Below are 14,475 nucleotides of genomic sequence, written 5' to 3'. Positions count from 1 at the left end.
AAATACCTGAGAAATTGTAAAAAAGTGCGGATTGTAAAATATTTATTAAAAATAATCATTTTAAATCACAAAATGTTTGTGTATATAAACAAATGCACAAAACGACAATAACTAACAGCAGCACCAAAATTAACCAAATATGAGCAACCACAAGGACCCAACATGCCATTAGTTTGCCATCTCAAGCTATTAATACACAATAAATGCTCTTGGCTAATAACACTTTAACCATACATGGAGGTTGTAACGGTACTGCATGAACCAAGCTTTAACGTTAGACATTTGTATAAACACACAGACAACAGTTTTAAAAGGGCTTGCACGCACCCTACTACACAAACCAGAAAGCAATTCCCTTTGTCGGAGTAAATAATTGAATACCATGTATTTTATGGTAAATGTTCTTTCACAAATTAAACTCAGTATTACTTATTGTATATGAAGGGGGCATTATCATTTAGACTACAGTCTATTAAGGAGAGCTGATTCCCCTGCTTTCAAATGTGTCACTTGTGAAAAAAATACATAGTTTAGTTGCAATTAGAAAATACAAACATGTTAAAATATGATTATATGGATACTAACAAAAAAAAAAGCACTTGTGTAGAAATTATTAGCATAGAACAAACACATTATCAATATGACAAATAGCTGCAAAGACAGACATGTCCCACAAAAGGAATTAATCAACTAGTAAAATGTAATTTAAAAGAAATAGCCAAAAAAATGTAAGAAAAACTAAAAAAAAAAAAAAAAGGAGATGCTTGGCCTTTCTAGACTGGATTAACATTGTATTCAAGCATTCTAAGAGGTAAATCAGGTTTATTTAGAGCTTCCTGGCCAGCAGTCTTGTTTTAGATTAAGGCCTCCCCCTGCAGCTGGGGTGATAACAAAATAATTTCATGTTTGCATCTTCTGTTTAAATGCGATTGATTTTATATCATGTAGATATGAAACAGAATTTAAAGCCTGAAGCAGTATGAAAAAAATAAAAAATACCTAGACACCTAGAAGAACAGAGCATTCTGAAAACGTGTTGGATGAATGGTAGGCCTCCCACTCAACACTGAATTTACAGCATAAATCAAAATCTGCCAAGTGATGACAAACCTAAAAAACAATGCAAAACTAAAACCACTCATGCAGTATACGAACCAAACGCTGTTTTCTCATTTATTTTAAAGCTGCTCATATGAAATACCAAGTTTGGATTAATTGTATGAGTCTCTATTAAAGTAACACTCAACTATAAATGCAAAAATGCTACAGCTCACCTGTTGAACATCCTGTTGGAAAACACAGAGCTGTAGTCGCTGATGCAAGCGAACTTTCCGGTGCTGCCAGATATTTTCAAGTTGTCGCTGGTGATGTAATACTTCATGGATGGCATCTAAAACGTGGTGCACAGCCTTAGAGTAGTTTGCTGAAGCAGTCAGTGAGTCAGAACTACCAGGAGTCAAAGGTCTTTGAAGTTTGTCTAGCAGAGATTTCCCATCCTGACTCACCTACGTGGAAAAAGGAATACCATTTGGAAAATGCGTTAAAGATCATATGCATATCTATATATACACACACGTGCAGGCATGGAACGCAAAGTTTTAAATATTACATACACATTCTTTTACAGCCAACAGAGACATAGATTGGCAAAAAGTGGGATGACAAAAATATGATTGGATGGGGCCCACTGGCAGCTCAAAGTAAGCACACAGCTTACATGTGCAATTTATTTCCATAGTGTAATTTGCACAATCATTATTGCTACTTCTAAACACATACTAAGAAGCTACTGCAGCAACAATCAAGGTTTATCAGATGATAACCTAGTAGTACTCCTCACACATGATTCCTCCATACTTTGTTGTGCAAAAACTATGTGGGAGTGCTAAAAAAATAATCTGCGTCTATTCCGTGAGCTGTTTTCTGGCGTGCATTTTTCATTCTAACTACGTATTCCACTATTACTTTAGCAACTTTCCAAGCATTTTCTTTTGTTTAGTTTAGGCTTATTTTACTTACTAAAATATCTGCATTTTTTATATTGCACTTGTATTCTATATTTTTTAGCGATCTTTTATGAAAATGTTATGTTAGCATAGAAACCTGGGCCGAATACTCACAGGTTTGGATTTAACACATTGGGACACTTTTCAAAACACTTTGGTAAATCGCCCTATGCCTTAGTTCAGTCCTATGAACTGGTGCTTGGAATGCATCCAATGTGAATCTCAATTTGTGCAGTGTTTGTGTGTAAACAGAGTGTGTGTGAGATGTGTATTTTGGAGGTTAGTGTAAAGTGTTAAACTCGGCTCTCATTTCATCCTTCAGTGTACAGTTCAGCCTTCTGTATCCAGAGATTCGAAAAACCTGGTCAACATAGAACATGCTGTGGTTTACAATGTAAAATCATCCTACCTCAGAGTAAGCCAGGGTAATATGTTCATATATTCCTTGGTGGTGGTGTATGGCATCTTCTAGATCTTGCAGCTCTGACGGAAGCTCCACCTCACCACAAGCCTTGCACCATGAATCAACATTGCTCATGTACTGGGGAAGAAAGGATTTCTTGGTTATTTAAATAGTGCACTCATAGAATGATCCTGATCAGACCACAAGTAGTTACATTCTGCACCCTAATCTCTTACAATATTAATGAAAACCCTGAATGTATCTATATTATACCCATGATATTTGCATTACACAGAAAAATAATAATAATAAAGTGTACTTTAAAGCACAGCAGACACAAGCAAACATCAAATGTATTACCTACAAGTACATTTATAAAGGGAAACAGAGCATAAGATTTCAAGTCGTAAGCTACCATTCAGGCTTTAAAACATACTCGTCACTGTAAGCCTGAAGAGTCCATTGCATATTCACCAGGGGTAAATTTCTACTCACCGAAGGCTACTGTTGAGTGAAAAATGTAAGCCCTGAAGTGGAATTATACAGGAGTTCCAAATCTACATAGAAACCAGTTATGTTGTATATAAACAGGGTATGTACATTCTACACCATAGTTTATCGTTGGCGACCTCCCCATTTCAGTATCCACACACAATTTCTTAAAGGAACACTAAAGTGACAGGAGCACAAACAAGCATTCCTGTCAATATAGTTATAAAACCACATTTTAGGTCCCCGGCCCATCTGACAGCTAAGTGAAAGGTGATTTTACTCACCTCTCTTCCAGTGCCGTGCTGGTCTGTTACAGTTGACACTGCCCACTCTCCGTCCCCTTTGGCTGAGATCAAACTTAATCTCAGTTAATCCATTGCGGTCCCATGTGTTAGCATTAAGGAGAGGCTATTGCGCATGCGTAGAAATTGTGAGCCTCAATATCTATCAGACGCTTTAAAGTGGCATTGCATTATGATTAGGAGTATGCTTTCAAACTATTCTGAGACTGTAAATACCATCATGCAGCGGCAGAAATGGCAGGGGTTAGTCCCTATGTACTTACTACTTCAAATCTGATTAGCATTCAGGGGTTTGACAAGGATACCAAAATAAATGAAGAATTCTAAAAATTGTGGTATATCGTTATTTTACAGTTCTATGGAAAGTTGAGCGGAGCAAATGTAACTCTGTATGTGTACAAAGAGAAAATGAGATTATTGCTCGACACTAGCAAACTAAACATGTGGCCACATCTCTGCTTCACTCACAAATTATATATGCAGTTGCTCACCTGCTCAGCCTTTTGGTGGAAGACACCAGACATATCAAGTAATGTGCTGCGTTCATCCAGGGCTGCCGCAAAGGCCTTCCACTCCTGGTCCAGCTGATTTGCAATCTGTTTAATTTGCTGTGAGGCATAATGTCCAGACTCCACAAGCCGATTGGCCACTGACATGATACGGTTAATATTTACATACACATTCTGCATGGAAAGGAAGGATTGTGTTAGTGCAGTGTAAATAGCACAAACCTACAGCAAATGTTTACTAAGCACACAGAAAAACTACTTTCAAATTAGAATAAAGAACAGAGTTGTATTTATTATGAACATAAAAAGAAATTGCTGCAACTAATTTAATATGGAGAGTTGCTTTATTGAGCCTCATACAAATGTTGTTAGCATATGTGCAATTTATTATTTTCTACAATTTACATTCGTAATTCTTTTCATAGTAAAACAGAAGCTTCGAAGAGCTCCACCAGTAGCTAAACAAAAATGTAATTAAAATAGGTTCGAGAAAGACTGCACTTTTTAAATATACAGCGAACAACACGCTTGGGACACAGACTAACTACTCTACGCAATCATTAATTAGCTGCAGCATCTGCTATTTGTTTTTAGTCTCCCCTCTGAAAATAAACAGCTGGATATTACAATGTTGGTGGCTCTTTCTTTAATCTTTATGATACTACTGAACCACAAAATTATAACATTACATTTTAAAACGATGTGTGCTCAAAGCAGTCACATGGTAAAATGGAGTTGATAAATGCTACATTTAACGGACTCCAGTGATTTCTTGTGTTCTTGTTTTATTTTGGTCAACATGTGAACATAGTCTCCTGCTTAGCAGATATCGCATAACTAAACTCTGCTCTGCTTTTAAAATGGAGATCCACAATAAACCTAGATCTCAGCAACAGGCAAAAAAAAAAAAAGACTTAATATCGCAGGTATTCAATCAAACCGTCAAGTACACTCTTTGTCAGTGCTTTAATCAGGTCCATGTTGTAAACTATAGTTTAGAAATCACATGGCAGCACCAAGACATATAAGTAGAGTATTCATTCCTTTTAGGTTTTAAGAGAGCTGTAACCCCAACACTATTTGTAAATATAAATCATCCTTTTGTCGAGCATTCAATGGAATTTTTTTTTTTTTTTTTTTTTTTTTTTTTTTTTTTTAGATAAGGTATGTAAATATATCAGAAAAACTCATCCCTACCTTTAGTGTGTGACAGGATTCTACAGTCATATATACAACTTGGGTCAGACAGTGTTTGAATTTGACAGTCACTGTGTTGATATCACTGCACTGTGCAAAGGGTGAAGCAGGGAAGGCAATAGAGACTAAATGTCAGATTCAAACACTGTCTGAAACAAAGGTGTATGTATATGGCTGAAGGATCCTGTCATATACTAAAGCTAGAGAGGTTTTTTTAACTTTACATCATTTAACAAAGAATCCATTTCCTCCCAAAACGTATTTGTTATTATTTATATAGTGTGAACAACTTCCACAGCGCTTTACAATACAGTTCTCCTTTAAGAAACAGAATGAAATAACAGCATGCAAATAACAGAGACTGAATGGGTTATTAAAACACCTTCAAATAAACCAATGGAGATATTATGCCTACATTGCCCTGTACATATAATATTAGATACAAATGTTATTTGTCTTAAAGGAACAGCCACGTCTTTGATTGCAAACTTTATAAAAACAAATTAGTTATGAGAGCTTCACCGCATGACTAAGTGAAGTGAGTAGGCATGAGGTTTCCTACTTCAAACGGTTATGTAAGCTCCCAATGCGCCAGGGCTGAAATCTTTAGCAACAGACTACCTCCGACAACTCAGAGAAGTGGGCCATCGGCTAATGCACAGTTGCAGAATGTAAAGGATCAGAAAAGTAACAGTAATTAAAATAGATGTGCATAGATGAGATCCAATATGTTTTCAGTATAGTACACTGGAAAAAAAAACATTACCACAAAAAAAACGATGTCTACCAAATAAAATAGCTAATAAATTAAAAAGCAATTGCGAAAAAAAAAAAAAGAGTGTATGTAAAAATGTAAGTGTTATAGGTCCTTCTTCCTAATATGTGTATGTGTGTGTTATCTGCAAATAGTAAACCTGCTTTATTCATATTGGCTTCCATAAAATAACATTAAGTCATGGAACAAGTGGTGGTGGGGTAGTATGGTATCGATTTTCAACTTTGTTTGTGTTTCTTTTTTTATGCACAGACATAAATTTCTAGGATTCTGTTTAAGCATGTGTCATACATGCCTGGAAGTTTTAGAATTTGCTTGCTTACAACATACTAGAGCCAGCATACCACAAATCCGTTCAACAAAAATCTTGAGCCGGAAACCACAGACACCCTGCATCTTTTAGACATCTGATGCCACAATTCTGCATGTTCCTTCTTATACAGTGTTACACAATATTTAGACATATACAAAATAAAAATGGTGATGCCGAATTTGTATGATCTCATTGTACAGCACTCCGATGCAGAGCTCAAAGTACTATACTATGGCCTTTTTTCTTTGCATATGAGAACTATTCTCTATTGAAGTGGTGATTACACTGTTGCATTGGTGTCTGTATTGTATGTAAAGGTTTTTTATATTATTTGGTATATTTGGCTCAGTATATTTAACGGATTGTGGAAACATCCTGTTTTCAGTGGCTGCCGGCACTATATTGTACTTTGATCTCCGTTGACCATTTTATTTGTATTTGCACAGATTGCTAGAACTTACCATACAGTTCATTGCAAAATGATTGTGTTGCGTCTGAAGCTCCATTGCGTGTTTGTGACTGGTACCAATGTCAGTGTAACTTGTCAAAAATAGACCTTTGTTATGAGTAATCCAGTCAAACATCTGTAGGAAACAACATAATTAACTAAATATATTGATAATTTAAAGAGAAAAACACATTTCAAGAAATATTGCCTAAAAGAAAACAACGTAATAAATCACAGCAAACAACATATAGTACAATAGGTAGAATTGGGGTGTGGCCATGACTTTTTAAAGGAACACATTTAGTTATGAGAACAGTACGATGCAGTTATTACAGATTAATAAACTGAGGGGTCATTCTTAGTTTCTTGAAATCTCAAGGAAAAAAAAATATTGTCCTCAGCACTCTGCTTTCTTATGATTTGTGTAGTTTATTCAGGCATCCAAAGGTGTCTTCCTCAAGCCTAATAACATTTCAATGATGTGAGTTGGTTGCTACTGGAAAACAAAGCCAGTTTTAGCACAAATGCATCTATAGAGCACTGTGGAAGTTAAACTTGCTTGACGTCTTCTCACATAGTTGCAAGGGCCCTTATACCACGTTTTTTAAAGGCTTTTCATCTTCCCCCAAGGAGTGTTACATTACAGCAATAATCAGGGATGGCAGGACAGTGACTCTTAATACACAACTGAGACATCTTACACAGATTTCAAAGTCCAGAGAGGTATCGCAAGACTTATACTGTCTAAATCAGTGGTGGTATAAAAAATAAACATGGATAAAATATTCTTCTTGGTGTATTCTAGCGTTATCTACAAAGATTTACCCAGGTACCGAATTCTAGTGTATTAAAATTTAGTAAGAGGGGGCGGAGGTTGGCTGCAAGGAGGCACTGGAGTAATATTGAACTTAATTAAGAGCCATTAATCAGAATCTAATCATAATACAGTAATCCAAAGGGCTAAACAAGGGCCTGCCAAATCTAGAGCTTCAATAAAAAAATAATCCAGAGATTTCTTTTTAGCTAAATTACTTTTTACATTTTTTGTTTGACTAAGTAAGCCTAACTTTATTAGGATTCCTTAAAGAATCAAAACCACTTTGTTAAGACAAAATATATGCATTCATATATAAACGACCTTCAGTGTTTGCACACTCTGCATGGAGGCACTGAACGTTTCTCATAGAGCTGCATTGATTCAATGCATCTCTATGAGGCGATGCAAATTGGCACAGCGCTACATTTTGTCACAAATAGGCAATAGCTTCCCAATGCTTTCAAATGTGATGATCTCAGTCAAGAAGGCGGAGCAGAGGTGGATCCAGCCGCAATGGACCCACGTGGCACTGGAATAAAAGTAGGTGTAGTAAATAATGCCTACTTTCCTACTTTGCCTGCAATATAAACATATCAATATTTGAAGAGGACACCATAGCCTTAGTCATCATAGCCTGCAATGGCCCAATAATTTTAGCTCTTCAATCTAAAACTTAGCCGTTTAGTAGATAGGGCAACATATTTATTGAAAGATTAAACATGCTGCTAGAGGCTGTGTACCCGACAACGACAGAGTTTCACTTGGCTATGTGGCATTCAACATTCTTTGAGAAGTTCAAAGTCATCAAATGAAGCCCATGTGGATTCAAGGCTTCCCAATGATATGCATTTGACTGGAAGGACGCGTAGTAGCTGCCATGCTCGTGCATCTCATTCCCAATGCTCCTCTATTAGGGGCGTTGGATTATACAATCCTCGTGGAATGACGCCTGCAGCATCATGTCACGAGAGGTAGAGCAGGCGGTTGCACATAGTCTCAGAGCTTTAAAAAAATTAAAAAGGTAAATAAACCTTTTTATTATTGGGGTGGAGAGGGCTCTAAGTAGTGTGAAAACACTAAATAGACACTATAATGTTATTATTCCTAACACTATAATGTTCCTCTAAAGCTACACATTTGCTATGAAGTTTGAAGCATTCATAAACTACAATACTAACCTGGAAATATCTCTTCTGTATATCACAAATGCATGCTTACTTACAATTAGTATTTTGAAATGGATAGTATTCTAAACATATTTAGCATTTATTATAGGTTAAAAGCAAATATTTACAATGGTTATTGTGTATCTATAGATTAGAAATTAGACTACGTATCCACATTCTTCATTTATTATCATCGGCTGTCATCTATGGTAGAGGTAAGTCAGTTTAAATCAATGTAGGTGTCTGATACCTTCCACTTTTAATAAAGGAAACATGTTACCTTTTCAGCATCTTGCTCAAATAGCCTCAATTGAAAGCACTGGTCCAGTTTTACTTTTCTCAGATGCCACATTTGGTGAAGGTGCTGCCTGGTGGAGTGGAGTCTATCTAACATGGTGGATACTTTGGGTAGAAGATTCTGGAGATCAGCATTCCCCGAGCTAGAGTTCTTTTTCGGAAAGCTTTCACTGCTCTGTATTCTCTGCAAGAGTTTCTGTCCTTCTAAGTCAAGGTCTTCAATTGGAGCCTTTATAACCCTCTTTTTCATCTGAGAGTGTTCCTCAATCATGTTGCGTGCCCCCTCTAAATCCTGAGGCAACTCCTTGTTTGCAAGCATCTCCTGTAGCTCCTCCAATCTAGAGAGCATATGAGTTGCATTGCTAATGAAATCTTCAAATGCCAGTCTGATTTCTATCCACTCTTCATGATTGTACTCCAAACAACCCTCAAATTCAGGGGTTAGCTGGGATGGGTCAACTACTTTGGTAAGGCCTTCTAAAGATACCATGCTCGTCTAAAATAGAAAAGTAGAAGTGAGTTAGAAAATAAAGGATTTGCAGATAGAGCCTTTCTTTCAAATAAATAAAACTGTTGCATTTAGTGCAAGGAAATAATGTAGTGATTTTTTTTAGATTTTATTTTTCTTCATGTCTGTGCTGGAATGTTTTTCTTCATGTGGTGTATGCAGTCAGCTTCTGGGCTACAAGGGTCTGTCTCCCTCTCTATACATACTGCAACCAAGAACTTTGTTTTTACATGCAGTCGAATGTGAGAAGCCTATTTACAAACAGTGAGAGATCATGAAAGATTTCTACTGCTCCCCACTGGAGATATGTTCTGATTCTGCAGAAATGAACTTCTATTTTCACCAGGCATCAGTCTGTGCAAAACAGTATGGATTGAAAAAACATTCATTCAGCATTACAACTCCGGGGACCCTTTTTAAATATAGGCCTCTTTTTTAAATACAGTTTTTGAAAGCTTCTTTCAAATATTAAACTATATAGAGCAGGGTTAGCAAGCTCAAGTTCCCTAGAAGTTGGTGCACTACAACTACAAAAAATATCTCTATGCAATAGAGATGTGGGGGTAATTAAGCAAGCTGAGATTCAACAACATCTGGTTCTAGAGGCTAATGAGAATAACATTTTATATAGAGACCCAGAGATGATTTGTGAAAGCATTATCTGAATTGTTATAAGCTGATAATCGTGCAGAAGGCTGGTCCAGGAAAATGGACCACCTACTACCTAACAAAAGTCATCAAAGTGGACATAGCATTATTTTGTAGACGATAGACCATTCACAGTAACACGTTATATTGTTTGAGATGTTATCAATTTGGTATAATTTTACAATTTTGTTTTGATCTGGACATCAAACCCCGAGTTAATGTAATAAAAACGGAAAAGTAACCAAGAAAGACCTATTGTTGGATGGGTATTAGGCATGGAGGCTCTACTAGAGCAATTAAATCCAGATACTCTGTAAGCCTGCCTCCTTTTTCTCAACCCTAAATACATTTCACTTCATTGTTAGACTGACCTCATTTATCAATTACATTAAAAGGATAAGATCAAAGTGAGATCAGGATGATGCTATTCTGATAATGGAATGGGCTGCTCAAAAAACACAAACATGAGACAGGATAAATATAACGGCACTATGCAAATATAGAAAGACTACTTTACTATTGTTCAAACAACACAAATGACCAAGCATGTTTACAATTAAGCATTGCATGTAGAATTACCTGCTACCCACCAACAACAAAAATATTGGGCATTTTTAATTGCCAATAACCCCCTACCACCATAATTTTAAAATGCACACGTGGATTCCTCTTTACATTAAGCAGACATAAAACCAAATCTGTAAATTTTAGGGAACGTGTTATCTATATATGGCAAATGAGAAATAAGTTCATTACAATGTATATATCTAATGTCACAGCCATTTACAATACAATTCATTATTCTATAACAAACACCACACACAGAATTAGAAGCAATCCAATAAAATGCACATCTGAAGGATATCATATGGTACAAAAAAAATATATAAAAACTAATGCATTGGACAGGCCTAATAAAACATTGTATGCATTTAGTAAATAATCAAAAATTGTTTTAAAAAAAAAAAGAAAAAAGAAAAACAGGCTCTTACCTCAAATTCAAATTTCGAACTGCCAAAATTAGTCCTCTGTTTCTGCCAAAAGTTATCTGGCTTTATAATTAGTGCAACATGAATACAACAAGGGAAGGATTCTTGTAAAATCTTCAGCAATGGCTTAATAGAGTCCCATTTCGACCCACGCATATCTACAATTACCGTGAATCCTCGTTTGCAGACCTCTTCACTACAAAGGGAAGGAAAAAAAAAAGTAGAATGTTATGTGTATCAACAATCTATTCACTTACTTCAAGATATGAAGATGAAGATAAACAATATATCATATGCACTTTGCAGACATTTCTGTACAACGATTATTTTGTAGATTAAACCAACAACATCAACCAAATTAACAATGTGAATCATCAGCATCTCCATTTCCAAGAATGTTAAAGGTTAGAAACACAAGCCTATTTAAAGAGACATGCATCAATTTGAGACAACTGTCTCATTCAAAGTTTTAGCTTTGAGTAAGACCATTGCCACACACTGCAGGCTGAAAAAAAGACTAGTAAATACGATTTATTTTTCTTCATATTTAACTGCTCCTTCTTTCTTATGCTTCCCACACCAGGGGGGTTGGGTTGAAGGGAGAATCTAACCAGTCACTGTCCAGGCTCCAGTGTCAGTTCTCTCTCTATGCACTATGATGCCCTGTTCCTGTCATTAGCGGACTGTATCTGAAACTGAGATGGTTGGGTAAAAGTGAGAGGGAGTGCTGAAGAAACTCCCGTAGATAAGATGCGTGCTCAATAATGCAATCTGACCACGTTTATAGCAGGTTTCTAAACAGTGAATACACACTTTACATTTCTTGCTTTATTTTGGATTGCTTATTTGTTTAAAAGAAATGTATTGGATTACTTGTAGCTTCAGGTCAGAATGGCAGTGATAAGGTTAGCCTATGTAGAAGTGCAAGGAAGCATGTGCCTGTGAATAGAGATCTGCAAAGCTCATGGAAAGAGACGACTCTGTTACTGGCCCCTGAATCGCTGACTTGAAGAGACCGGATCTATACTGTGTTTCCCAACACCCAGAAGTCTGCTTGCACGTCTTTGTGCTCCAACAGATTCAATAAATAATACAGTTATAGTTCCAAGTATTCAAAATGCATACAAGATACATATAACAGTGCAGTAGCAGTGCATAAAAGCAGTGTTTGTTAGCCCAGTGCAGGATACCAACATAGTAGGTGTTGTCAAAATCCCCAACTGAAAACGAATATATGTCATGTCTAAATCCTGCAAGTTTCATGAGAGAACACGTGGGTTCTTTCACGAGAAAGCATTGTTCCTGATAACATAACTTTATAATAAGAGTGCCAAAAGCCTTTTAATAGTAGCATTTCAAATGAATGGATATCCCATATTCATGCTCCAGAGATTCAAGCCATAAAACGGCACTCAGAAATACTGGTCACCAAAACTGCCTGTTGTCATTCACATATCATTACCTCTTGCTCTGGAGATACAAACTATTTCATTATCTCATTCTATCACTGTGCATATGTATGCATTATACATACAGTGGGACCTCGGTTTACGAATTTAATGCATTCTCTGTGACGTTTCTTATTGCGAAAAACTTGTACACCGAAACGCGGTTTCCCATAGGAATGCATTGAATACTAATAAATCCGTTCTGGAGGTCAGAAAAAAGTAAAAATGAGCTGACATGGAAACCAACCCACAATGCAGAACACACAATAAAAGGCATGCAAACGACAAAGCTCAGCTCCCTACCTTTCCACAGCTTGAGAAATGCACCAAAAAGTCCCCAAACTGCAAACAATTTCCAGAATGGCTCCAAAACCCGATGCAAAAACCGCTCCAACACCTCCACACACCCACAGGCTCCAGCATGCAGGGGGTGGTGCTATAAATCTCCCAGGTGCAATGCATCCTGGGGAAACTTGATTTGTATTGCGAAAAAAATGTGTAAACCAGGGCATTTTTTTCCAATGGATTTTCATTTGTAAACTGAAAATTATGTTAACAGAGGCGTTTGTAAACCGAGGTCCCACTGTACTATTCATGTATACGATATGTCAGATAAATTATATTTAGAATTTAAGATTAGGGGGGGGCGTGGCCTGACTGGGAAGCAGTGCAGTCGCATGAAACGAGAGCTCCCAGGCCTCAGGCAAATTACTTGCTAAAATCGGGGGCAAACTCGACAAACCTGACCCCCCACTCACCACTTCTTACTCTGCGAACAATGGCGAACAAGGGGATACCACACATGCCCGGGAAAAACGCAGGAATGACCGAGCTGAGGCCTGGGGCCTATACTAAGCAGGGCAACGGAGAGGCGGCCGCTCTCCAAACCCATAACCGCAAGCAGCACCCGCAGCAAACTACCCCCCCCCCTTCGGACCGGTGGGGGTTATCCCGGTCCCAAACGCCTCGACTGGCAAGACCCAGAGGACACTACCAGCACCAAACTTGCAAGCAGTCCACGATACCAAAATGGCGGACAAGCAACCTCGTGGACAAACTGGGCCTCCACTACGGAGCCCCAACACACTCGACTCCCTTGATACCCGCCTAGACAAGCTGTTTGAGGCCTTCTGGGCTAAGATTGCGGCCCGACATAAAGCAAAGCGACTCCAGCTATTAGTGAGCGGGGGTGCGGGGGGCCAACATGGCGACTCGGACTGGAGTGGGACCAGGCTGCCCTCGGGCGAAGCCGTGCAACCACAGCCCAAGACACTCCACACCAGCCCATCTGGGCCCAGGGCCACCAGGGGATCAACCCCAGTGCATCTGCCACTCAGGCGGAGACCCATCCGCGGTAGGCGGCACACCACCAACCCCAGGATCTCCAGACCTACCCCGAAAGGGAAGGACTCGGCCTTCAATAGCCCCCGAGTCCGCGGCCACAAGGTGCCGGCCCTGCAACGGGCCCGGAGCGGGAGGGCACCACTGATTAGCTCCCTTCCGACCGCCAAACTCTACGCTACCCCACGCAAGCTCCAGAGGGCACGGCAACACGCATCTGTGGCAAAAGCTCTACCAGCGCGCAAGACACTGAGCCCAGCGAAGCCATCGGCATCACAGAGGGGAAAACTGCCAAGATACAGACCCCAGCCGTACATCGAACTCTACATGCCATGGAGAGCCGGATCCCTGACTACAGACCAGCACAACCTCCTACCTGGGACTTACACTGGTAACAACCTACCCTCCCTAATCTGCGACTGGACGCACCAGGGCAGGAGAGCAGAGCAGCGGGAACCAGGCAAAAGACCGCTGAGCGGCATTGGTTGACTGTGACTGGCATTACCACACATTCTGTAAAGCAGAGCCTGTGTCTCCTTTCTTTTCTCCCTTTTTATTTTATCATTTGCTTTTTAATTCCTTCTCCACCTCTGCTGATTTTACTGCATATACGCAGGGACCCCTATACACCCATGATAGCAAGCATACAGTAAGGTACAATGGGGACCCATGCTGGCATGCTCCACGTTCATGACTGCACCCAGCAGCTCTCTAGCTCTGCTGTTATTTTAATTTTAATTTTATATGTGTTAGTTCAAGGGCCCATCCAACATGAGACCTAACCGGACTTAAGCTAGCTAGCAACACATAATGATA

At 38.7% G+C, this 14,475-nt stretch overlaps 1 protein-coding gene across 4 annotated transcripts in view; it reads right to left on the bottom strand.

Annotated features, from left to right (window-relative positions):
- The window catches only part of TRIO (trio Rho guanine nucleotide exchange factor), a 297,012-nt gene that overhangs the window by 178,711 nt on the left and 103,826 nt on the right, over positions 1 to 14,475 (bottom strand). For all 4 annotated transcript variants that reach the window (XM_063451950.1, XM_063451954.1, XM_063451955.1 and 1 more), the window contains exons 4-9: positions 10,874 to 11,066; positions 8,709 to 9,221; positions 6,459 to 6,581; positions 3,695 to 3,886; positions 2,416 to 2,547; positions 1,275 to 1,505 (exon numbers count right to left, since the gene is read on the bottom strand). In XM_063451950.1, the coding sequence (XP_063308020.1) occupies positions 1,275 to 1,505; positions 2,416 to 2,547; positions 3,695 to 3,886; positions 6,459 to 6,581; positions 8,709 to 9,221; positions 10,874 to 11,066 (1,384 nt within the window). The remainder of the gene's footprint in view (positions 1 to 1,274; positions 1,506 to 2,415; positions 2,548 to 3,694; positions 3,887 to 6,458; positions 6,582 to 8,708; positions 9,222 to 10,873; positions 11,067 to 14,475) is intronic.

Source organism: Pelobates fuscus, chromosome 4 (genome assembly GCF_036172605.1).
Source record: "Pelobates fuscus isolate aPelFus1 chromosome 4, aPelFus1.pri, whole genome shotgun sequence".
Taxonomy (NCBI): domain Eukaryota; kingdom Metazoa; phylum Chordata; class Amphibia; order Anura; family Pelobatidae; genus Pelobates; species Pelobates fuscus.
Note: the sequence above shows the minus strand (reverse complement) of the source record. Positions and strands in the feature narration are given on the sequence as shown.